This window comes from Engraulis encrasicolus, chromosome 22 (assembly GCF_034702125.1).
Source record: "Engraulis encrasicolus isolate BLACKSEA-1 chromosome 22, IST_EnEncr_1.0, whole genome shotgun sequence".
Taxonomy (NCBI): Eukaryota; Metazoa; Chordata; class Actinopteri; order Clupeiformes; family Engraulidae; genus Engraulis; species Engraulis encrasicolus.
In genome coordinates, this window is record NC_085878.1 from 15,588,929 (window position 1) to 15,615,873 (window position 26,945).

Genomic DNA, 26,945 nt, shown 5'->3' on the forward strand with positions numbered 1-26,945 from the left:
CATCTAGACTAGAACTGATCTGTGACACTTTCATTCATTCATAGTCCCCTAAGGGGACAATCGTGACCATGCAATTAGGCCTCTCTGAAAATACTTGCACATGCCATCAATACCCATGTAACTACAGAGATGTGAGCTTGTGGTTTGGAAGGTCATTGGTAAAACTAAAATATGGTGCTTGGGAGCTTTTATATTTTCATAATATATACACGTAGGTAGGTACTTTAATAACATATGTCTATGTTATGTCTATGCCAAGGATATATGAAATAGGACAAACAGAAACTGTGTGCCATGTTTATGGATGAAAAGAGAGAGGTGGAATGTTTCGTTTGTTTTAAACGACAAACAGCTTCCTTATGGTAAGAATTCAAATTGAAAACAAGGTTGAAATAAGGATGTGATGGAGTGCCTGGTTGTGGGTGTGCTCTGGTTGTCTTACCATTGTTGACATGGTCAAAGAACACGTCTGCTATTCTGGAGGACTGGGTTTGAAGCTGGGTGGACTAACCCTCCTCCACTGCTCTACAAATAGCGTCAGAAGTGGGATGGGTTGGCCCCACCATGGCTCTAACGGTAGGGCACTGGGCTGCTACGTGAGTTACTCAAGTGTGATTCCGGCCCGGGTCCTTTGCCAAACCTTCCCCATCTCTCTCTCGCCACTGATTTTTGTCCAATCTCTCACTGTCCTATCATAAATAAACTAATAAAAGACCATTTTTTTTAATCTTTTTAAATAAGTGGGATGGGTTATCGCGAGGCGGCCATTGGAGACACACCTAGTGTACTGTGTGAGCCATATGAGGGATATTATGGGTGGGTCAGCTTGTATCTGATTTTTACACCTCTAGGTGGCAATGCTGACCAATCTAGTGAAACGAACCCCATCAGATTCAGTAAGAATTTCAATTTCAGACCACCATGTAGGATTTGAATGAATGGATGGATTTGAACTGTGTGTTTGTAATAATGAATTTTCATAATCTGTGCATCCGTTTTTGTGAAAACTCACAGCCTTGGCTTCACTGTCTACATGAGGTTTTGAAGGTACTCTTGTTAGGTGAAGGCTTCTACAGTAAGAAAAGCAACAGCACCAGTGGCTTCAAAGTGGACCAAATTGTTCAGCATGGTCTTGTGTCAGTGGGGTCATTAGGGTGGTTGTATAGATTGAGGCACAAAATTAGCTTAGCCCAGCACTTTGCTGTGCGCCAGCCAGTGTTGATGGGGCTTACACTTTGACAACAGCCATTAATCGCCAAGGCCAGGAGAGAGATCAATGACAAGTGTCAACATGAATGCAGTGCCCACCAGACTATCGAGCGCAGCGCAGTAATTCTACCTGGAGTGCCCGGGCATTTCCATTTTTGACTTTGACCGCCGTGTGATGGATAGAAACTTGCCCTCTGACGTGGCCCAGCGCTAAGTGATTACCAGGGGTTCCTCAGCTCCGGATATGGCGCTGCCAATATGTGAGTATATATTCTGGTGGTCGTACTCCACTCTCTGTTCCTTCATTTTAATTTACTTTTTATGGGGGTTTACACCTCTGAAGACTCAGAGGATATAGATATATAATAATACCTCACAGGGGTCAGCCCTGGGTTCCCATAGCATAGGCTACAGGCTAGATGTCTGCAGCCTAGGGCCCCCCACCTGCCAGGGGTCTCCTGATTGGTCAAAAGTGAGAAATTGCAGAGTTATGATAAGATGCAGTATTTAAATTAATTGTGTTTAGTACAGTTAATAGGCATGTTATCCTTAATTCCTAGCTTGTAATTATGACACTGTCTACGTAAATTTGTCACAAAATTGACCTTACCGGCAGCCATGGTTAAGTGGTTAGGACGTCAGACTTGTAGCCCAAAGGTTGCCAGTTTGACTCCCGACCCGCCAGGTTGGTGGGGGGAGTAATTAACCAATGCTCTCCCCCATCCTCCTCCATGACTGAGGAACCTGCACTGCTCCCTTGCAGCGCTATTGGGGGCTGCCCCCTTGCACGGGTGTGGCATAAAATGCAATTTCGTTATGTGCAGTGTGCAGTGAACACTTGTTTGCTGTGAAGTGCTGTGTCACAATGACAATGGGAGTTGGAGTTTAGCAGGTGGGTTTTCACTTTCACTTCACTTCAATTTAGCCTAGGGGCCCCAGGCCATCTTAATCCGGTCCTGCCCACAGCCCATTGGTTCCATAGATCTATGTTCCTCTTTTTTTTTAAAAACACTTTTTTCTCTAAGTGAATTCAATGCTAAGTCATTTTTTAAAGAATACCACATTTAAAAGAATGATTCAGAGTGTAACGGTATGCTACATCCCGCAACCCTATGTTGGAGTAGTAGGCTAGTGTAGGAAGGGGTCAACGGGGCCTTATGTTCCCAATTACCTAAAAGCTACACTCCAGCTCAGTCAACGGCTACTAGATCGTATTGGCTATAATTGACGCAACACTTAGTGACGCAACACCTTCACCGTAGCTTTAGGCTAGGAGCAATACAATAGCCTCTCATTTCTGAGCTCAGGAAAAATCAGGAACTCCTCCCACTTTGTCGGGAAGCAAACAACCAGTAGCAAACCAAGAGAGGCGGGTCAGTCATGCTATTTGGGAAACGTTAATTGTTATGCTCTTGGTCAGACCAAGTCTGGAAGAGATTTTAACGTTTATGATAATCAGGCTATCCAACTGCTACCTTGATGAAAAACCCGCTGGAACATCACTCTCAGGCTCTGGCAGTGGCAGTGTGGTCAGATGGCTGATCTTGTTATGCTTTTACACCATGCGTTTGATCCTCACAGGTATCGACCAGCTGGTAGCAGGTATGGCCTGGTGTGGTGTGGTGTGGTGTGGCGTGGAATAATGGTTTGCTGTAATGTCGTGTGGAGTGGTGTCTTGTGATGAGGAGTGTGGTGAGGTGCCGTGGTGTGATGTGATGTGGCGTGTGTGGTGTAGACTGTCAGGGTCGGATTAAGATGGCCTGGGCCCCTAGACAAAAGGTTGCTGTGGGCCCCCCGGAAGGCAAATTTTGCGGGGTTTTTTTTTTTTTTTTTTACATAGACAGTGTCATAATTGTGAGCTAGGAATTAAGGATAACATATCTACCAACGTTACTTGATATGGCAGATCCGTTTTTCAATATCGCATCCTATCACTAGTTTATCATATCAATATTTTTCACTTGTGGCCAGTCGGCGAGCCCCTGGCAGGTGGGGCCACTAGGCTGCAGCCATATCTGTGCGTTAATCCGGCCCTGTAGACTGCCTGTCCTCAATTCACTCCTCCTGTCTGCAGGCCACCTGCCAGAGCCACGTGTCTCCATCAAGCCAGTCATGCAAATGGGCCAGAGGTGGCCAGCTGTTCCCCACATCTGCACTGTTGGCTTGACATCTACTTATTTACACACGTTTGTTCCTTAATAGGCACATGTGGAAAGCTAGTGTTTCTTTTTAGGAAGTAGATGCATTTAATAATGCTTTGAGGGTGTGTGCAGATACTGTGCAGGGAGGAAGCTTATGATGTTGTCTGATCAGATTACATTTTTACATCACATTTGATAGTTTAATCCAGAGCGGTTTAAACAACATGTGTGAGAACAATACAGAATACACAGGGCGTAACAAGGTATGTGCAGGTGAGTGAGTTTAGCTTGTTATCACAGTGTAGCAACATGTTAAATGTCCTATGACATGATATAAACATGATATAGGGCACTTACAATCTGCTGCTTCCTTAGAGAATAGAAAAAGTGGTTATGTGGTTTCCTGCACATCTTCGTCTGAGGAGTATCTTTCAAAGGAATTTAAAGGTCACTTTCTGAGGAGAGTGTGAGGTGGTTGATCCTATTCCTGCATTCTCAGCAGGTGCCAGGCAGTGGGCCTCCTAAATGCACCTGAAGAAGGCCTACTAGCCTTAAACGATGACGGGTCTGACTGTAGCAAAAGACTACCACATTTCCAAGTCTTCCAGCAAAATATTACCTGGAAAAGGCTGTGTGTGTGCGTGCGTGCGTGCGTGCGTGCGAGCGTGCGTGCGTGCGTGCGTGCGTGCGTGCGAGAGAGAGAGAGAGAGAGAGAGAGAGAGAGAGAGAGAGAGAGAGAACGTGCGTGCTGGTGCACATGTGTGCGTGTCCTAATCAGCATGTGAGGAGGAGGCTTCTCAGCTCCCTCTGAGGGTTTAGTCAGTGCTGAAGGCACACTGTATTTAATTCACCACATGAGATGTCAGTGTATTTCAGTGTCTTTGACACTGACATATAACCCATAAATGGTGTAAACATCATGCATAAGGGTTAGCCAAATTTGATATTCATATCCACAGTCATAGGCACTTCTGCAGCAAATGATATGAAGCCCCTTCCATATCAAGCCAGAGGTACCATGAACAGAATTAAGAAAAGCTGTGTAAGACCAAGTGGATAGATTGCAGCAGCAAAGCCAAATAAATTGGTGAATGTGCCTGGTGCAAGGTTTGGCCAAGAATTTGTCACATTTCATGCCGCGTTATGAAACTGTTAGGCTTTGGGTAGGGGTGCCGGACCACACCTTGTCCTATTTTGGATGAAACTCAGTGTAATGTTGTTCCAGACCCCAACTTTTGATTTAGTCAATGATGTAATTTTTGTTTCTCTGTTGGTCAGGTCAGCTCATTTTTACTGCTGATGCTGACTGCTAAAAGATTCATTAAAAATGTGTCAGGTAGTTCAGGTAAGCCATCTGTCACTGCAGTAAGAAGTTATTGTGCAGGGGGGAAAGACATTATGTAAACACGATTAAAATGCGATATTCAGTCACCTGAACCACTTTCTGCCAAATAATGAAATATTAATGAATACCATCAATAAACAGCCACATTGCAACAACTCTGGCAAGAATTCATCTGGAACAAGAAACTGCAATATTGCAGTTATGGCTGCACAGTGTGTATTTACAAATGCTTGAGGCGCTGATTTGTAAATCCGTGAAGGACAAATAAAACAGTATTAACTATGATAGAATTTATTTTCCTTCCACCTGTTTTAATTTTCCAGGTTGTTTAATGTCATTTTATTTCTCAGCCATGGCCATGTACTGCCATGATAGTTTGTTGTGAAGTTCCAAGGCTCTTGTCCAGAACGTGACAGAATAATATGACCCGAGTTGGGTTGTGGGCAGTATAGTGGAGCACTTCATCCTAGCTACAGCATGCCACCTTCTCGCCGTCCGGGCTGATGACCGTCTCTCTACCCTGACCGATATTTGATTTACATGCCCATGGGTTAGCGGATCTCTGACACGGGCGATTCGCTCTGACGGCGCACTCCTTCTGAAATATAGCTGGGATGGTGGGAGGCGGGACTCTGCAGCAGCCCACAACAATGTGCCGGGCAGCAAGAAAGAGTCCTGATACTAACCCAGACGTAGAGTGTCCGCGTGTGTGCTATTGAGAAGTGGAATAAGAACATCCCATGAAGTTACTTTTTATATTTTTTTAACCAGCTTTCTTCGTTGCGTTCCCGCACCGGTTGCGTTATGGAAGCTTGGAACGTTATCCTGTGTCTTGTCATCACTGCATGCGTGTGGAGAGGTAGGTTCTGCATGGATTTTTACAGTATCATACATTACTGTACCTATCACAAACAAATAATAATTACGCATAAAAGTCCAAAAGTATTGTTGTCATGCCTATGAGATTGCTTTCATCCTTTAAAAAAAAGGTGCTTCTTGGCACTGGGTCACTTTTGCTGCGCTCTGCTCAATTTAACTGTGCTACTTGGCTTGCCTGTGGGATTTCTACAGTAAATTCAATCTCAGACAAACAGTGGAAGGGGAAAGGTTCTCAATAACTGTTTAATTTCGTCCCCCTTGTGAAATGCTCTAGCCAGACATTATCTTGGCTGAATGCTCATTTATCCACATGAATTGAAGTTGGCAAGTGAGGTGGACCATGATGTTTGAGCCACAGTGTAAATGCCCTTTGGGGGGATAATTGGCTTTTCCAAAATTAGAAAGTTGTTTGTTTTAGTTTATCTCATTTTTGTTATATACTAGATACATAATATGCATTGTTTTAGTAGGCTATTGAAATGCTTGTCTGCCAGTTATTCCTGTCAGTGTGTTTATCCTTGATGGAAGTATTATTGTGATTTGGGAAAGAATAGAGTGGTGTGTTTACAGCAGTTCAACAGTAAGCACAATTTCCTCAGAGCAAGGACAATTTTGTCAGCATTGCATTTAGTCCAGCTTATTATATATATCCATCTATCCATCAAATCAATATTTACTTATGTAATTGCTTTTGCGTTTGACGATGTCATGTCTCCATTTAGTCCATTCTTATTGACATGGACAAGGCCCCCTTAAATTTAATTATACTTCCACAATGGATGCCTGGACAGATATTGGCTTGGGATAATAGCACTCTGTTCAGCTCATTGTCTTGTGTGGTGCCCCTGGATCTCATCTCAGAGATGAAACTGGCCTGGCCAGCTAAAAGGCTGCTGTAATCCAGTCAGTGGATCTCTGTGGACCTGGGTGGAATACCAGTGTGCAGGCCCACCGACAGGGGGGGGGGGGTGCAAACAGGTATGTTGTCCCGGACCCAGGGATATAGGGGGCCCAGAATTGGGTCCCCATTATATTGCACTTATTTGATAGGGGGCCCTTTCAGATGATTTTGTGCTGGGACCAGCGAAAGCTGTCAGCGGCCCTGCGAGTATAGTTAAGGTCCAGTGGGAAGGTATTAAGACACAAAGTGAGGCTTTCAGCGTTGAGTGCATCTGTGTTGTGTGATGGGGACACACACAGTTATCATCGCCCTCCTATTCATGTTGGTTTTTGGTGGAAATCCCACAGGAGAGAAAAAAATGCAATGATCCAACAGAAAAAAAATGTATCGACTTGACAGCAGTTGATGTGTTAAGTAACTGACAAGGTTAAGTCCTCTGATCTCAGGACTAAGTGAGTGTAGGTGAAAGCTACTGTAGTGTCCAGACTGACATCTTCTTCACTGGTGGGTGCTGGGTTGGAGCCCTTGAAGAGAACAAAGGGAAGATTAACAGTGATGGCCCGGCAGTATACCTGAGAGGGTAGGGCGAGAGGTTCCAGACCTCAGCACTTTGGGGATGTAAATATAACCCGACTCGGCTCAGGGCTGCTGGAACAGACTCATAATGCAGACTATAGCGAGCTAGCTAGCCGTGTAGCATGGAGGAAGAGATGGGGAGAGTTATGGGGGGCCTGGATCCAGACAGCTGGGGAGAAGAGGAGAGTGGAGCTGGAGGCTACATGTGTGTGGAGAGGAGAGAGAGAAAGAGAGAGAGAGCATGATGAGATTCGTCGATCAATACAGTAACTCCCGATGAGGCGAAGAGGCTATTTGCCTTCTCACTGTGCAAAGCCCTTCACCTTAACTTGCCCCAGTGTTTCCCATACATTGAGGAAACTATGGCGGCCCGCCATAGTTTAAATTTGGCCGCCATAGTTTACGAAAATGTAAAAAAAAAAAAAATTTTTTTTTTTTTTTTAACGATATCCGTTTTTTTGTTAATTTCCTTCGCATTTTCCTCCTGGAGTAAATACATCCTATAGACTCTGTATTGGTTAGATAAGTAGTCCCACGGTAACACAGAATGAGGGGAAAGCATTAGGAAGTGACCGTAAGGGTATTACAGTTGATTCATGTGTGCACACGTGTAACATCGGAACATGTGCGCAACGATGCGTTATGACACGCCGATATGCGAGGATCTTCGTCCAAATCGCTAGTCGCATGCAACATCGCTAACTGCGTTTACATCGCGTGTCGCGTGTAAGGGAGATGTTAGTTGTTGACATGTGTGGAATTCACTTCAATTCGTGCTGTTTCTTGCTCCAGTTGTGGACAAAACGATGGTCCAAACTCACAATAGAAAGCCTTTGCTGTGCTACTGTCCCAGAGAGCTGAACAAAAAAAACCTTCATAGAAGAAGTCACTCTTAACATGGGTGTTAACCAATCCAATGAGTTCTCTCATTGCTCGCTCTCTCTCTCTCTCTCTCTCTGTCTCCCTCTCTCTCTCTCTGTCTCTCTCTCTCTCTCATAGTAGCCTACTATTTACCCATAACAAATGGTGAATTTCTGAGCCCTTTTTAATTTGTAGCCTATACCACTGAAGGCATGATAATGCTTCATCATATTTTAGAAATAGGGCCTATGTGCCTTTTATATACCAAGTGTTTATCATTTTGAAATTGTTTCAGTTGTTTATGACTTGTGTATGACTGAAATTATCTCTGCATACTATCAGTGCTGCATTGCTTTGTAAAGATAGGCTATTCAACACACTTTAAAAACACACTGAAAAGATACGGCCATAGTTGCCTACTGAAAACATTTTGTTCATAATAATGGTGATTAATAAATGGTGGTCTTAAATTTTCATACTGACATCCTTGAATTTGACTTGGTAGATCACGGCAGACCATCAACTTCAAAAGTAGATCTTGGTTAAAAAAAAGTTGGGCACCCCTGCTATAGAGAGAACCACAAGTGCTTGAAAGACAGGGATCAAAAGCCTAGTCAAGTTGTTGTAGTTTACTTGGGTTTGGGAGCAATATAAAAAACCTTCAGAGAAGGGACAGTTGGGATGAGTTTACTAACACTCCCTAGGCTTTGTTTTACAGTTGTAATGAGTTTGGTGACAGACCTTCATTGACACAGCAGAGGAGACATCGGGCTGCATATAGAAATTAATGTGTAATGAATGTGAATATGTTGTTCAGCCCTTTTAATGGGAGGAATTTGGAAAAAAACTGGCCCTGTGACCAGCACCCCTCATGTAGAATGTGTACGCCTACAGATATGTGTGGGGGAAAAGGCGCAGCCTACCCTCTAAGACCCTTTTTGTCTATGCGTTAACAATTTCACAGTGCTCTTAAATTCTTATCTCTGCTCCTATTTTGTTTTATTATTGTTTCCCAGACCCCTGCATGAGGGACGAATGAAACTGTGTTGTAAACAGAAATTATTCACTGTACTGCATTTTTTGACAATGACAATGTACTACTATTATACAAGTCATGGGTAAAATCTTATGTAGCCTTATTTCTCAAAATATAAATGGCTGAAATATAGGCCCAGGCCTACAGTTTCTCCATGCACCAATGTCATACTGTAGTCATTGTTTTGCCGTTTTGCATTTACGCTGCAAGAATAACCCCCCCACCCCCCCCCCCCCCCCCCCCCCAAAAAAAAAGGCCCGTGTGAGAAGACCCCCCCCCCCCCCCCCCCCGGACCAAAATAAACCCGGCTGCCCCCATAGTTTCCAAAATTTCTGTGGGAAACACTGCTTGCCCGTTTAATTTTCACCGTTTTTTTTTGTTTTGTTCAGTAATGAGAGGGCTTTTTGTTACGCCTCGTACAGTACCTCCACTCTTGATTATTCTGAGAGCTGTAGGCTACACAGTGTCGAAGCAGGCCTTTAAAAAAAACATACAACACCCAATGCAATTTTATTTTCATCCCAAGACATGGATATTTACTCCCACCATCAATTGCTACATTTTTAAAATATATATACATATTTTTAGGGGCTTTTATGCCTTTATTTGATTGGACAGTCTGAGATGGTGATAGGAAGTGAGTGGGACAGAGACACAGGGTGGGATCGGGAAATGACCCCGGCCGGACTCGAACTGGGGTCCCCGTGGGCATGCAAGCCCAAATGTGGGGGGCTTAGCGCACTGCGCCACAGTTGCTATATTTTTATCATGGTTTGGAATATACACTTTTCATACATGAATAGGTGGATATTCTCCATGTCACTCCATCATCTTGAACGACCAGTCATAGACATCATAGAAATCTTTGGCGTAAAAACCTCCAGACCAGACTACACCAATATAAAAAAACATTACATTTGTGAATATGTAACATACACTTTGAAAGTATGTAAATTACTACATTTACACTCTGAACCTTTAATATTTTTCATCTCTGTCACAGCTTCATATAAACCTCATTATCCATCATGCATTTCATTAGATTTCTGGTTATGCAGCAGTGGAGTTCATAGACTGGTAGCCATTAACCGCTACTAGCAGACCAGAAATTCTGTGAGAGTATGAAATGATATGAAATGTGCAGGACTTATGGAGGTGAATAACATCCTGATATGTAGTTCATTTTTTTGAATCCCAGTGTCACAACAGGGTCATGCTCAGCGAAAACTGTACAAAGATCTGATGGCCAACTACAACCCGCTGGAGAGGCCGGTGTTCAATGACACACACACCCTCACGGTGAACTTCAGCTTCAGCCTCATGCAAATAATGGATGTGGTGCGTATTCTTTTTTATCATCTTTTTTGGCCTTTTAGTAGCTTTACTGTTATAGGACAGCAAAAATTAGACAGGAAGGTGGTGGAGGAGAGAGATGGGGTAGGGTTGGGAAATGACCCAGGTCGAATTCGAACTTGGGTCTTCAAGTGCACAGTATGGTGCAAGTGCTCTACACAGTGTGCCACAGCAACCCCCCAGGATGGGGTATGTATTGACATACAGTAGGCTATATGTACATAAATCCTAAATCATATTTCTAGCTATGAGCCACTGATGATAAATGACAACATTGTTCTTCAGGCTGTGATTATAAATTAAACACACTGTGTCAACATAGAGTACCCATCGCCTGACATGTGCACCCATTACCATGACATACAAGCACCTGGAATGGACAGCCTTTGTGTTAATGTGAATTATTAGTGTGTATGTTTACATAGTGTGAGCACACTCACTTATTGCTGAATGCATGCATGGTATATGTATCTCTCTCTCTCTCTCTCTCTCTCTCTCTCTCTCTCTCTCTCTCTCTCTCTCTCTCTCTCTCTCTCTCTCTCTCTCTCTCTCTCTCTCTCTCTCTCTCTCTCACCCCCTATCTCTGTCTCTCTTCCTGTCTTAATGTATTCATGGGTGTGTGATGTGCTCTGTTATGTCTGTGCAATAACTGTGGACTGACATTTGCATTTGTGTTTCTGTGTATGTGTGTGAGTGTGTGAGTGTGTGTGCACGCGCGTGAGTGTGTGTGTTTGTCAGTCAGTGAGCATAAATGTTAGTCAGCTCTGGTCAGTCTATGGCTCTGATGTAACAGCAGCTGGATTTATGTGTCCGCGTCAGGCCGGTGAGAGAAGAGAGGAGGCATTTGTGGTTGAGCATTCCATCCAAGCAGCCTTGAGAGAAAGAGCTGACAGGGATCTTCTCCTTCTTCCTTTCTTTCTTTCTTTCTCTCCATCCTTCCTTCTCCCTCTGTACCCTGGCATGCATGCATGCGCACGCGCGCACACACACACACACACACACACACACACACACACACACACACACACACACACACACACACACACACACACACACACACACACACACACTTAATAGCCATACATGTGACTCCATCACCACATATACTGTACCATATTCCATAAAAATCACACTGCGAAACACACAGTCTGAGCCAGATGAGATTGGCTTGCATGAGTGAGTTTCTCTTGGCTTGAGTATGAAACGGGGGAACGCAGGTGGAAAACATCGAGAGCGGCTACAAAGACACAGCACAGCATCTATTCATATCCCCCAACAGTAGTACACAGAAAGGGCACAGCTCTTAATGGTGGGGTTTTCTTAAATCTCGCTGTTTATTAAGGATGGCTGTTACAGCGATCTAAATAGTACTTGGACTTTATCCACATGGATGTTGAAACAGTACAGAGAATGGGGCTATGTTGTCAATGGCAGTGCTTTTAAAAAATGTACCGTTTACAAAGGGCAGATGATGCAAAGATCTACTGTAAATAGCCATATCGTTTAGAATTGACAGTATCCAAATGGATTCTGAAACAGTACAAAGAAAGCGGCTAGATTCTAAATGGCAGTGTTTTCTGAAATTGTACTGTTTATGAAGTGTCTAAACCTATGCAATAACGCAATAACCTAAATAGGAATTATGCTTAGGCTTCAGCCACATGATACAGAGAAAAGCTTAGATTCTAAATGACAGTGTTTTCTGTAATACAGTCTCCATGTGGACTCTGAAACAGTGCAAAGAAAGGCGCTATAGATTTGCAATGGCACTGTTTACGAAGGTCAGATGATGCTAAAGATCTAAATGGCTTAGAATGTATCCAGTGTCACCATTTCCAGCCATGCTCTCATTCCAGCAGGTGATGTCTGCAAATAGCCATGCTGATTTATAGAGCAGAGTGGCACAGCATAGCACAGTACATCATAAACTTAACATATTCGTGTCACACTTTCCTTGAGAACTATATTTCATCCAAGAAGAATGGTTGGTCATGGTTTAGTGAAGTGGTTTCTGATGTGGTCCTTTCATGCCGATGAGTTTGCTGTGATCCCACGGTTTAGTGAAAAAGCTTATAGCACCACAGCACTTCTATAGCATTATTGTGAGTCTTACATATGAGATTAACACATGGTTATTAGGCGTGTTACAATTTTGTAACAGCAAACGTATAATAGAGGCTCTGCGTGAGAGAGTATTTGACTAAAACAAAGACATCCATTTTAAGCCAGCTGATACTATTGAATTCCTGTCCCATTTGCACAGCTGAGGTAATGAAAGGCAGTCATGGTGCTCAGCCAAACGAGTGATCGTGTTTGCCAGAGAGACAGTCAGATTTGAATCTGCAACAGTCTTTTCTGCTACAGTGTTGTTGACACAATTCCGATTGAATCAAGTGCAATGAGTGCTGTTCTGTTGTTTATCGCTCTTAATTGCAAATGTTTTCTTGGCCTGTCTTTATATGTTCTTATCACCAACAATCTGGAAATTCCATGAAAATCCCTGTCAGTAGATTTACAGTAGCATGCACCCCTGTTGTATTCCAACCAGTGAAAGACTGAAAAATCACAGTGTCCGTTACCAGCTGTGCACAGTTTTTCTTTAGACTGTAGTACTGTTACATTTTTCCTGTCACGGTTGAGAGAGTTGTTCACTAATGAATTTTTGCGTCTGTTTTTGTCACAGGATGAGAAGAATCAAGTTCTGACAACAAACATATGGCTACAACTGGTAAGTGCCATTTAGTCACAAGGTCAATTTTTACAGCCGAGTAGTCCTCTTATTATTGGAGTTCACGGTCCGCAAAAGACGCAAATTCATGAAAAGGTCAACACATATCCCCAGTACATCATTATCCACTCTATATTCTCCTTAAACTTAAGCCACAGTATCTGTGTTTTAACTCCACTTAGATCCTGCTGTGATGTACCTTCAGATAAATCCATGAGCTTTAAGTCGCCTCACGTTTCTGCATTGATCTGTGGTTTGTGTGTGTGTGTGTGTGTGTGTGTGTGTGTGTGTGTGTGTGTGTGTGTGTGTGTGTTCGTGTGTTTGTGTGTTTGTGAGGTTGAAGGGCGTCTTTCATAATAAAACACTCGTGCTTCATCATAACGCTCCTGCGACGGCGTCCCAATAAACAATGTGTGTCTGCGCCGGCTCGGCATGGCTATCAAGATGATATGTGTGGCCTTGGCACAGCTGCCTGGCTGGCTGGCGGGAGGGGGAGTGGCGGTGGTCTTCAATGATGATGGTTTTGACCTTTATCCAAAAAAAACACCCGACTGCAGAGTAGAGGCTGCCACTGCCACTGCCACTGCTTCTGGATGCAGCTGGCTCCCGCCCTGAGTGGGTCATAACTACATTAAGAGAATTAAACCACGCACACACTCATATGCAAGCACACACACACACTCACACGCAAGCACACGCAAAGCACACATACACAGACACACACATACATTATTCTCTCTCTCTCTCTCTCTCTCTCTCTCTCTCTCTCTCTCTCTCTCTCTCTCTCTCTTTCTTTTTCTGTCTGTCTCAGATGCACACACTAGTGTGCACACACAAGTGCACACACACACACACACACACACACACACACACACACACACACACACACACACACACACACACACACACACACACACACACACACACACACACACACACACACACACACACACTCGCACACTCTCACACACACACACACACCCTTACAGTCTCAATCTCAAACATCATTAAGCATTCTAGATGGATGTAGTGTTGCAGTGTCTTTTTTTCAGAAGCAGAGGCACAGCGGTAGCAACATAGGCAGGGAAAACAGAGCAAGGAGGAATGGCTTTGCATCTGTCTTCTGTCTATTCCCTTCTTCCTGATACCTTTTTTCCAATGTGCTGTACTAGAGTACAGTGGCTGGAACTCTCTCACTACATTCCCGGTCATAAATATTTATTGCCCGCCTGTACAGAGCTGATTCTGTCCTTCCAACCAATTAGAAAATTCATTACAAAAAAATAATTTAATTCAGGGCTGCTGTGCTGTTTGTCAGAGCGCCTCCACAGCAATCATGGTCATTCACAACACCCTTGAGATTTTGGCGGCAGTAAATAGGCCCTCGCCTCAGCAATCTATTGTTATGGATGTTTAAGGGCGAGATGGCTCCCGTTCTGACATTGATTTAATTTTATTTTTCGCACATCCTCCTGCTGCTATGTGAAGGCTTATTGTCGCCATGGGAATATAGGAGAACAAACATGAGGCATGCAGGAAGGAAAGATGTCAGACGGAGTGGAGATTATATGCATTTGTGCTTGTGTCCCTGTGTGTTCGTGTGTGTGTGTGTGTGTGTGTGTGTGTGTGTGTGTGTGTGTGTGTGTGTGTGTGTGTGTGTGTGTGTGTGTGTGTGTGTGTGTGTGTGTGTGTGTGTGTGTGTGTGTGTGTGTGTGTGTGTGTGCGTGTCTGTGTCTGTGTCTGTGTCTGTGTCTGTGTCTGTGTGTTGATGCATATGTGCATACATTTCATGCATTTCCTGCATGCGTTTTATGTTTGCAGTACTGGTATGACTACTACCTTCAGTGGAACGCATCGGATTATCCTGGTGTCTCGAATGTACGGTTTCCTGACAGCCAAATATGGAAGCCAGACATCCTGCTGTACAACAGGTAGGTAGCTCAGATATATCTCCCAGGTTCGAACCAGTGTGACATTATTTTATTTTTTATTACGGACTGTGGGTGTTTCTTACAGCAGTGATGGCCAGTGCAATTTTGTCACAACTCCTTTCATCTTTTCCTTTACAGTCTTCATTGTGTGCGTTGTCTACCAGTTTTTAGGCTCTGATTGCCAGAGTCCAGCTGTCTCCACTCTGTCATGTTCTAATCTAAACAGTAAATTGGCTTTGAGGCAAGGTAGGCTACCCTCTTAAGGCCAAACATGTCAGTATTCTTAAGGTCATCCACATCTACTCAAAGACATAATATGAAGAATACAGGAGGATATTCAATAACGCTTAAGGCTGAGGGGTGTTTTCGTGACCTGACTATCAAGATGCACTGTACTGTTATGAAAAAAAAATGTTGAGACAAAAGCACGTCGTTGATGCTTGAAGTCTGTCTGCTGAATTCATTAATATAATTGAACCTATGGTCTCTAATTCAGCGTGTGCTGCTGTGCTTGGCCATCGCCTGAATTAACAACTTAACATGCCAGAGTGTCAACACTGTCCCGTAGGTCGTAAAACCGGGCTGGTCTTGCGTGTCAGTTCCCATAAACTATCATAGAGTGCTGAGTCATCGTGGCCGGACAGACGTCTGAAGATTTGCTCTTGCCCGAGCGAGCAAGACCAACCTACAGGACAGTCATGTTTACTAAAGTAGAAAAGAAAAGCAAAAAAAGGGGGGAAAAAAGAAAGAAATAGACTAGGGGGGATACCTGTACAGACACATGCTCTCTGTTGAGCATTGATAAAGCCAGAGTGGCTTTGAAAGTGATGAATCACCCGGGCTAATGTTCATAAATTAGCTCTCCAAGGCATTGCTTTCCCGCTGCATAATGAAGAAAACAAGCTTTTAGCACCATTTGTCACTGTCGCCACAGACGACGCCACCGCCCGCCTGGACTTTAGCCTGCTGATTACTCGGCATTTCACTTACCCACCTCTTTAGCCTGGGAGTGGAGTGGGACCCCCCTCAATGATGTTCACCTTTTCCCGCTCACACTGCTGACTGACCTCATGGGGGATTCAATTTCCAGAATGAAATGCGTGAAGCAGCAGTTTAATCACTCAAGTGTCAAGTTTTGAGAAAAGGCCACAGCTGATGATTGATAGTGGTGTGCATTGGTAGCCTGGGCGAAAGCGACTGTCGACTCCGTCAAACAGTCTGGCAAAAGCCAAGAGGAATCCGTCTCCATGGAGGGTGGGAGATGGTCTGATCTTACTCTGCCATTTAAATTAATTTAAAATGCCATATTGTGCTTAATTAGCAAGACTGTTACGATATAACGTCGCAAAAGCATACAAATAACAAAAGTGTGAGTATAGTTACCTTAACCAATCAGTAACAGACTTTGCGGGTGAGTTCTGCGTCACCACTCTCAACTGTTTGCTGATTGGCTAAACAGTGAGCAAACCGAGCTGGGAGGCTTTTGCCAGACTAGGTGTGGAGCCAAAATCTTTGGGTGGAGTACATAGGATGGCATCACCAGGCTAGTGCATTGGCACTGCCCTCACGATTCAAGTCGATTACGACTCGAGATGTAACAATTCGAGTTATCGATTCCGTCCGTTTCTACAATGTGTTGCAATGCATTACATTTCTACTGAAAGCAAGGCAATATTTCATCAGTCATGAGCCAATACAAGCAGAGAGATGCTGAATTACATTTTATTGGGTGTGGTGTGTATCAGTCCTGCCATTTTCAATGCTTTGAAGTGCTTTCATTTAATTTAAAGTTCCTTTGCATCAGATACCCACGGAAGTAATTGAAACTCGAAAAAATATGCTGCATCGATTATGACATTTGCCGAATCGATTATGGAAGTATCCTGCCCGGCATCGTGATGCCCATGATTGATGCCCAGTTTGCTATGACTTTATAATACAGGCCCCTTCATGTTTTATTAACACTTGTATTTGTTAATGACCTGATAATGAACAAAACATGTTAATAAATGAGTAAGAAATATTATTTGAATGCCAAACCAAATTACCACTGCAGCTATGTTGTGTCTGCTGCTGGGTTACCATACAGTAGTAAACATTACTCCTTTCCAAACATTTCTAAATGTTTTCTTTATAATAATTAGTTTATTATTTTCTAAGTGTTAATAAAGCTTCATAAGAGTCTGTGATAATCACAAGTTTCTACTATCACCAAGCTCACAGTGTGCAGAGATTATTAAAGGTGATTTTATTTCATGTGAATTCAATTTAAATAAAAATGTTTTGAATGAAAAATTGGAGATACTGCTTGCAAATGCATAAAGGCCTGTGAAAAGTGTGAAGATACATTCTTTGACACGTAGCCTAGAGGAGCAGCCCACTTATTATAATGTTTATGCTTTTTGTTTTACTGGTCAAAGAGATCAATGGATCCATACCCCTATAGGTCCTAGCAATAAAATGCAGTAAACCCACCATTGATTAGTTGTAGATTCGGATACTTTAATGACATGCTGACAGGGCTGTTATTTTACTGTGATTTCTAATAATGTGGAGGCGCAAGGTAGGAGGCAGGAGGTAGAAGTCGGTGTGCTTAAAGTAACCAATCTCTCTTCTCAATTCCCCATACGTCTTCTGCAGTGCCGACGAGAGGTTCGATGCCACTTTCCATACAAATGTGCTGGTGAGCAATACAGGATCGTGCCAATACATGCCACCAGGTAGGCCGCCAGCCTCCCTCCCTCCGCCAAAGCTATCATTACTAATGAACCTGCCACAGGTATGTCTCCACAGTGGCTCCCTCTCAGGATTTATTGTGGCCGACATGCTGGTCTTTATAAATAGCCATCTGCATCTCTTGTGTATTACACTGGGGGTGATGGATCGTGTTTGTCATGGGGTAATGGCTGGAGCTTAACGCTAGACCTTGGAGACACGCTCCGATCCTTCACTCTTGAGTGTAGTTTAACGGTGGCCCATGCACCATGCATATAAGGATGTACAGTAGCTGTTGGAGTGGTGTGTGCATTGTTATTTACTAAAACATTTTGCAAGTGTGACTCCTGGGTCATTTTAACAACCTTTTTACACTCGGTTCAGGGCACAGCCATCGTCATTACGGCATGCCACATTAAAGTTGGCTGTTATTGCTCCACATTTTTCACATCTTAATTAGATGTCTTAGATGACTAGTGCAGAAATGAAACACGGAACGGCTCTGTGGGGGAAGCCGGACCACAAACCGTTATTATGTTCAATCTATGAGCCAGACGGACTGCTGTCTCCCCTCTCCTGATAGCCTCACATCCCCCCCTCCCTTCTCTTTCACATTGACCCACATATGCCTGCTCTACTGAATGCATCTTTTTTTACTGATTGCCAAGTCACTTACGTTGGCAGCCTTTCCCTACCTGACAAGAAAAAAGTGATTACTCTTTTCTCTCCAAGTGTGCGCCCATCAGCACTCCCTTCCCCTCTCTCTCCCTCTCCCTCTCCCCCCTCCCTTCCTCTCCCTTTCCCCTTCCTCTCCCCCTATTCTCTCTCCCTCTCTTCCTCTCTCTCATCCCTGGCCGTACATGCTCACAATAATCAGAGCAAAATCAATGGTGGTTGGCTTGGGGGTTGTTGGACAGTGGGGTGCATGCAGTATGGGAGAAATTCACCCTTGGCATTTTCATTCCATTTTACGCAGGGGACATGACCCAGCAGCACAGGAGGGTATTATTAACTCCATAGTGAGGCCATGCATTCATTCACAGGGGCAGCCTTTCATGAGGGGTTGTAATGAAGTGTTGAGAAATATGGACGCTCGTGGATGAATGGAGGGGGTAGGCCAGGAAAAGATGAATGAGGTCTCTCTTTCCCATACAATCTGCTATCCAAACCAAATTATCTTCTACAACATTTGTCTGCCCTGTGACGCCCATTTTATTCCAATGTACCTCCTGTCTCTCCGCATTGCTCAAATCCTCCATTCCTTTCGACGTTTTTATTTTTTGATGGTGTATTTTGTCTACATCAGTGCCATTTTTTGCATTATAATATTGGACTGAGGGTTTCACATTTTTGGGCAGTGGGTCTCTCTCATTTTTTCTTTCAATCGGTTTAAGTTCTCGATCTGAATTTGAAAGTGAATTTTGAATTTCCATTTTGAACACCACAATAATTGATATGCTAATTGGCAATCATTTGTCAGATAATTCTGGAACTGGTAACCTAGACTAGCTTCATTTTATGAAAAGGTTACAGCACAAAATGTGAATTGAGGTTTTCTTCAACTGAGCTGAGAGACTAACCCCAAGCCCCTGTTTTCAGGAATCTTCAAAAGCACCTGCTATATCGACGTGCGCTGGTTCCCCTTTGACGTCCAGCGATGCGACCTGAAGTTTGGCTCCTGGACTTACGGAGGGTGGTCATTGGACCTGCAGATGATTGAGGCTGACCTAACAGGCTACATTTCCAATGGAGAATGGGACCTTGTTGGTAAGGGACAGATGGTACTCATCTTATTCAGAGTAGTACAATAGGCCATCCCACATCACCTTGTGCCCTGATGAAGGCCCTGTAGCGGGCTGAAACGTGTTGGCAGTGGCAGTATTTTTAATTATTTAAGTTCAAACAGGAACTAGCCTCTACAATAAAGCGGTTTTATCTAAGAAGAGTGCCTTGGCCTCCTGCCCTTTTTTGAGGCCATCCCACATGTTGGAAAAGCATGTAAGTATGTGAATGCAAGAGATATGCTTGTTGGACACCATTATGGTCTGATTGAATATGGATGGGCAGACATGTATTCATGGCTTTGTGCAGGCTCTGCTGGAGGTTGACCAAAATTTCCCTCTGTATTCTCTGAACCTAGAAAATCGGAGGTTTTTTTGACATTTTGGTGCCTGTAAGATTTGGCTTAGTAGCAGTTTATTGCTGAAAAGATGTGCAGCAGTTTTATGATGTTCCTCTATAACCCAGATGGTTAACACTACGTTTTATGCTGCAATTCATCTTAATGTATATGGCTTTGCCGGCATGCAGTCTTGAGGTTATATGGATAATGTGGATGTACTAGATTCACAACAGGGAGCAGAATGTTCTCCACTTGAAATGAGAGGAGCTGCTTATCTGCCCCTGGAGGGATGGAATCATCTTTATTAGTTTAAGTGGAGCTACATTTCTCCAGAATATATACGTAGTTTAGACTTCTGTATTTGAAGAGTTCAGATGCAAAACCCCCTAACTCCATTTCTAAAGACCTGTACTTCTATATTTTTAGAGAACCCTGTTGTTGGTTTGGTTTACATTCATGTATTTGATAATACATATAAATAGTTATATTACATAAATAAAATAAAAAATATGCAATTTTGATAGCTTTGTATTAAATAAAAATGAATTAAGATTATTTTCTGAAATGGCACTTAGGGGGTTTTGCATCTGAACTCTTCATTTGGACTTGCTACTGTTTTGCTTGTGTGTGAGGGGAATACATACTGTAGCCTACCTGTTGGCATGTCTTAGCACTTGCCTCTGTGTCTGATAATGACCATATGTAGGCTACTGTGTTGTGGTATAAAGCTGAAATGGCAATAGAACCTGCACACCGAGAAGTGAAAGTAGGATTGTGTATATAAATGAGTACAAAGTTTGCTGATGGGGGAAAGACCTTTAGCAAAACAGTTATTTACCTAATTTAATTTAAAAAAATCCTTCTGAGTTACAATATGGTAATCTGCGAGGCAGAAAACAAAAAACCCTCTACCAAATAAGATACCATACAGATCTTAAATGATTACAGGACCCTAGAAAGTACAGAATTGTTTTGCAAAAAGGTGCTCCTGCCCTTCCGTTTCTTTGTGTGTGGCGACTTGCTAACTATGCATTTGCTTTCTGTTTTGTTTTGGGGTTTTTTTTGCTACACAGAGGTCCCAGGAAGGAGAAACGAGAAGTTCTACGACTGCTGCAAAGAGCCGTACCCTGACGTGACGTTCACGGTGGTGATGCGCAGACGCACGCTCTACTACGGCCTGAACCTGCTCATCCCCTGCGTCCTCATCTCCACCCTGGCCCTCCTCGTCTTCCTCCTGCCCGCCGACTCAGGAGAGAAGATCTCCCTGGGTATGCAAAACACATGTCAGCGATCTCACCCGCCGTCCCGCTAATCTGTTCACAGTGCAGAGACTAACAGAACAGAGTTACACTTGCAACCTTATTTTATTGCAGTGTGCTGGAGACTGTTCCTAATGAATGGAGGGTGGAGAGGTTTCACTCGATGCAAGCTATTCAGTGATGTTCTGTTGAGGGTGGCACATTTGTAGAGTGCAAGTTAGTTTGTGCTGCAGTAAATGGGGCAGAGAGTTGACTTGAGCTTGCAAGCTGCTGTACGCTGTTGTTTTGTTGAGGGCTACAGAGTAGATCAGCAGAAAGTGTATACTGCAGTGCATACTGTTGGCTTCCTTCTGTGTCTCGCTAATTGGTTTTCCAGGTTTTATGTTACTATTTTATCTTACTGTACAGTGGAGAGCAAGGGTGGTGGAGGAGGAGGGGTCCCACTTGTCCCACTTGTCCCAGGCCCAGGGAGAAGGGGGCCCAGAATTGGATCCTCAAGAATTAACTTTTTTCACCACCATCCAAAATGGCTGGTAGATGTTAATCGTACTAGCCAAACGTAGTATTTGGCCAGTATTTGGCTTGTTGGCTGGTGTAAATTTAGAGCCCTGGGTGTCTTTCAGATTACTTTGTCCTGTGCCCAGGTCCAGCCAAAGCTGTCAGCGGCCCTGGTAGAGAGAGAGGATGGTTCTGTATTCTGCAGCATAGACTGGATCAGTACCTTTGTGTAAAAGCATTACCATGTTCACTTCTTCCACTTCTTCAGACCTGACGTTCTCAATTAATTTCACCAAAGAATACGCAGTGATGTCAACCTGCGTGTGAGGAATAAACATGAGGAATTAATTGAATGTTTTATCGAAGCCAAATGCTTTCTGTGTTTGGAAGACAAACAGCTTGTTGGAAGCGTCTCCTCCTTAAGTGCACTGCACCTTAATCTCTCCACAGTGTGAGACAGACACTCCATTGCAATGAGCACTGTGAGCGCCATCTCCCAAAAGCTTTCCCCACTATTTGGCCCAAAGGTAGCGGAGCAAGCCAGGCAACCTAGCCTGAAATTGGGTGGATGCCATCCATGAAATCCCTGGGGAGGGAATTAGTGGTTTTCCATGTAAGACGGCTACTGGTGGTTTCACATTGTTATTAGTCAAACATTGTCTGCCAGCATTGTTTTATAGCTACTGGGAGAACTGTGGCTGTACAGCCCACAGCATGCTCTGAGATCAATGTCCTTAGAAAAATTGAATTAGAGAGCTCGGGACTCGGGAGTTATTATTTTTATTAATTAATCAGTATGGGAAGCACTATCTCTTTAAATGAAATTCGTATTGATTGCGCCTCTTTGTATCTTCTGTTTAATAAAAATAGATCATGTTCGGCTGTGCCTGTACTGAGGCAGCACTCACAGACCGACTTCCCGCAAATGCTCTTTCCACGCAGGCAAAACATGAATTATTACTGTGATGCAGTGAGTGAGTGACAGAATGAACAACTACGCCATGTAGGGCGCCGCACAATTAAAGGAGAAGTCCAGTTTTTTGAACATTAAGGCCATTTTCTGAGTGGTCTGGAATGTTTTAGAGTCCCCCTCGTTGTTTATTTCATGTTTGCTGCAGTCTCTGTTATTTGGCTGATTTGGATTTGATCTCAACCAGCTTTAGAATGGCCGTCTATGGGCACCTGCAACTCTGTTCTTAAAATCACATTTAACGTTTGTTTTCAAGAATATGCAACTCACCAAGTGTTCAGCAGTATTCACTGGTGTTCCTTAACAATTTTTGAAGCGAAATATGGCATCTGTCGTGTTTTATGTGTGTTTTATGTAGCAATTTGTAAATTAAGTTTCACTTTCACTTTCACTTGCTTTCACAAAATGGCAAATAAAAAATGACAGAAGCCATATTTCGCCTTGAAACTTGTTAGGGACTGCTAGTGAACACCCCTAACCACTTTGTGAGCTGTAGACTTTTGAAAACAAATGTTTAAGGTAATTTTAAGAACAGAGTTGCAGGTGCCCATAGACGGCCATTCTAAAGCTGGTTGAGATCAAATCCAAATCAGCCAAATAACAGAGACTGCAGCAAACATGAAATAAACGGTGAGGGGGACTCTAAAACATTGCAGACCACTCAGAAAATGGCCTTAATGTTAAAAAAACTGGACTTCTCCTTTAATTGAAATTCATCAAAATCACGATAATTTAGAAAAGAACAATTACAAAAAACAAAATTGTGATTTAATCGTGAGCAATATAGTGACCTGCCTTCAGGTAGGCCTATCCTTAAGGCATAACATGTTAACAGGCTAGTGTTTCTGGCCAAATATCTGTAGACTCATCTAAGTTGCCTTTCACATAATTACAATTCTTTTTATTTTGTTAAATTTCACAAAAATTTAAATAATCGTTATTACATTTTTTTCCATTATCATGTAGTCCCATTGAGAGTATATAGTTATATATACTCTCAATGTGTAGTCCTAACACTTATGTTTTTGTTTTGTTCAACAACTGTTGTATGAATTTCTTGCTTAACAAAGGATTTAAGGACTATCTGAGCTCAGAAAGAGACAATGGCAGTTGGAGGTCTAATAGAATTAACTGTGTTAAATGTTTATATAGCCACACATTAGCAAAGTGCTTCAAAGCCAACCGTGAAGAAATGTTTGGGAGTATGTGTATACATGTCTGTGCCAGTACTGTTTTAATACTGTGTATAAGTGCATTTAAATAGCAAAGGCTGTTTATGTCTTTCCATGAAAATGTTAAATTGCTCTTTACATGCTCCTATTATCGTTCAGTTTTCAAGCACCTGTACTCTAAATATTTGACCGAGTGATCGTGTTAATGTGTGTGTTGCAGGAATCACAGTGCTGCTTTCGCTGACGGTGTTTATGCTCCTGGTGGCAGAAATCATGCCAGCGACATCCGACTCTGTGCCTTTAATAGGTAATATTTTCTCTCCGACGGATGACTTTGAGCTGTGTGTGTGAAGCCTCCCATTAATTCCACAAGGTGTTAAGTCCAGAGTGGCCATCAATATGCATGGACCCATTATAAATGCTTGGTTGCCAAGGAGCTTGGCTATTCAGTTCACTCTTGAGGAGGGCTGAACTGGGGGACAAATAGGGCCTGGGCACTTTTGACTCAAAGGGCCCCCTCATAATTAGTAGCGCAGTACTGACTATATATATATTTTTTTACATTTCTGAAAATAGGGACCCACAAGGGTGCGGGGCCCACCGGGAAATGCCCACTATGCCAGATGGCCAGTCCAGCCCTGCCCTTGAGGAGCCAAGTGCACTTACTGCTAATCCTGTATGCCTTTGCTATTTACTTGCCCAGACGTGGCAAAAAGTGCATATTTCCATTTTTGGTCCTCCCTCTGAAGTCGTTTGTGCACATCGCTGCGTGCCGTGCACTGAACCACTCGAGGTCTCAGCAGGTTTAATAGAGTAGTTGCAGCACTCTCTGAATGGTTTGATGAATGAGCTGGACAGGCCGATGCTGTGTTTAATTTGGGCGCCCTGTGTGCAGGCGAATGGCTTTTATGGAGGTGATGTTTCAGCATCACCTTCTTTTCCCTCTGTTATCCAGTATGTATGTAGATGTTTATAAATTTCCTTTTATACTTCAGCTTTTAGTAAATCCTCTCGAACTGCGATGACTCACAGAACTGTTAAACCTTGCTTCCTCTTTCAGCCCAGTATTTTGCCACAACCATGGTCATCGTTGGACTGTCAGTCATAGCAACCGTTTGGGTATTGCAGTATCATTATCACGACCCTGATGGAGGCAAAATGCCAAAATGGGTAAGTACTCAGTAGAGGAAAGCTAAAGTCAGCCAACATGATTATATAAATTATAATATTATTTAAAAGCAACATCCCATATTATGGTGATGGGTATTGCATCAATATGATGGTGATATTGGTCAAAGTAATGTTCCCCCATTTCCCCTGTCACTAACTATGGGCATTTTCACACCTGGTCCCCTTTAAGTGAACTGAACTCAGTCCTCTTTAGTAAGTGGACCAAAAAGTGAACCGACAGCAAAAAGACTCAGTTCTGATTTTGTTCATATTGTGAGTGAATTACAAAAAGAACTGACTGATATTTCTGGTCCTGTTAGGCTTTTATGGTGTGTAAGTCTTCATTTTGATCACACCTGGTCCTCTAGAGCTCTCCTTAATTGATTACACCTAGTCACACTTAGTGTAACTTGTCAGAACTCATAAGCAAACCGTACTGAGACCACGTCAATGAAGGTCTCAGTACGGTTCACTTCCAAGGAGTCTGGGTACACTTTGGAGCATTCACATATGCACAGAAAATGCTGAGTCACAGGTCTGAGTTCACTTAAATGGCTGAAAGGGACCAAGTGTGAAAACCCTATCTGTCAGACCTGCACTCTGTGCTCCTACACACCTTGTATAGTGCTGTAGTTGATAGTGCTTGCATTACTGTATATTGCTGAGCTGTGTACTGACCCTCACAGTGTGTTGCTGCCTATGACCTCTTTCTGATGTCCTCTTTTTAGCCACTTAATACATCTGATAAATGCAATGTAATGATAAGCTTAGATTACACTGTATGGACATTTCCTAAGGACTTTATGGACTCGGGTCAAAGTGAATTTGAACAGTCATGACAAAAAACACTGGGCCCTTTTGATAATCATGTCATTTTGCTTTTCTGCATACAATATAGTATGTTAACATGCATTGTCCTTGCCCTACCGTGTCCTACCGGAAGGGCACTGGGTTACTACGCCAGCAACCAGGCTTTGATTCCCTCCCGGGTCATTTGCAGATGCTCCCCCATCTCTCTCTCCCACTCACTTCCTGTCACCTCTCATACTGTCCTATCCGAATAAAGACAAAAATGCCCCTAAAAATATATATATTTAAAAAATAATGCATTATCCTGTTCCCTCTGTGCTGTGTTTAACACCCACATCATCATCAACATGTTCTGCATAACCCTTACTGTGGTTCTGTTCCCTCTGTTCTGTGTGCCGTGTTCCAGACGCGCATCGTGCTGCTGAACTGGATCGCCTGGTTCCTTCGTATGAAGCGGCCGGGCGAGGACAAGGTGCGCTCGGCGTGCCACAACAAGCGTCCGCGCAGCAGCCTGTCCAGCGTGGACCTGAACGTCAGCACAGGGGGCGGGAGTGGCGTGGGCATGGGCATGGGTATGGGCATGGGCGGCCCGGGAGGAGGAGGGGGCGGCCCCAACGGCAACATGCTCTTCATCGGCTTCCGCGGCATGGACAGCCTGCACTACTCCACCTCGCCCGACTCGGGCGTCATCTGCAGTCGGCTAGTCGGGTCTGCGGACGAGGAGGTGCTGCTGCCCGGTGGCGGCGGCGGCCAGGCCTCCTCCTCCTCCGTCAGCAGCGCCGAGCCCGACCTGGCCAAGATCCTGGAGGAGGTGCGCTACATCGCCAAGCACTTCCGCGACCAGGACGAGGAGGAGATCGTGTGCAACGAGTGGAAGTTTGCCGCCTCTGTGATCGACCGGTTATGCCTGATGGCCTTCTCGCTCTTCACCACGCTGTGCACCACGGGCATCCTCATGTCTGCCCCCAACTTTGTGGAGGCCATTTCGAAAGACTTCTTCACCTAGGCCTGGTGGTGCCTCACTTCTTTCTACCCAACATTCAAGGTTGTGCTCGCTTACTGAGTCTCAATATAAAGTGACCTAAAAAGAACTGACTGAGCCAGTCACATTACAAAACACATTTCTAAGAATATACAATAACGCTATTCACAGTAGATTCATCATTCAACATGATAATTGGCAAACAGCTGGAGTTACAACCAACGTGCATCTCAGTATGCATAAAAAGCACACAAAAACTACTGGCTCAGGTTGGGATGAGTTATCTG

General features: G+C 43.6%; 1 protein-coding gene across 1 annotated transcript; it reads left to right on the top strand.

The window, feature by feature from the left end:
• Positions 1-5,472: 5,472 nt before the first annotated feature.
• chrna7a (cholinergic receptor, nicotinic, alpha 7a (neuronal)) lies at positions 5,473-26,945 on the top strand. Its single transcript, XM_063189034.1, has 10 exons — positions 5,473-5,554; positions 10,147-10,286; positions 12,985-13,029; positions 14,851-14,960; positions 17,601-17,680; positions 19,275-19,442; positions 20,871-21,065; positions 23,917-24,003; positions 24,757-24,866; positions 26,083-26,945. Exons 1-10 carry the CDS (start codon positions 5,500-5,502, stop codon positions 26,680-26,682), a joined length of 1,590 nt encoding a protein of 529 aa, XP_063045104.1. The 5' UTR covers positions 5,473-5,499; the 3' UTR covers positions 26,683-26,945.

Bases quoted from the DNA above. Each gene is read 5' to 3' on its own strand.
- chrna7a (XM_063189034.1), top strand. From the start codon at position 5,500: ATGGAAGCTTGGAACGTTATCCTGTGTCTTGTCATCACTGCATGCGTG. The intron at 21,066-23,916 runs GTATGCAAAACA...TGTGTGTTGCAG, and splicing joins AGGAGAGAAGATCTCCCTGG to GAATCACAGTGCTGCTTTCG. The intron at 24,867-26,082 runs GTAAGTACTCAG...GCCGTGTTCCAG, and splicing joins GAGGCAAAATGCCAAAATGG to ACGCGCATCGTGCTGCTGAA.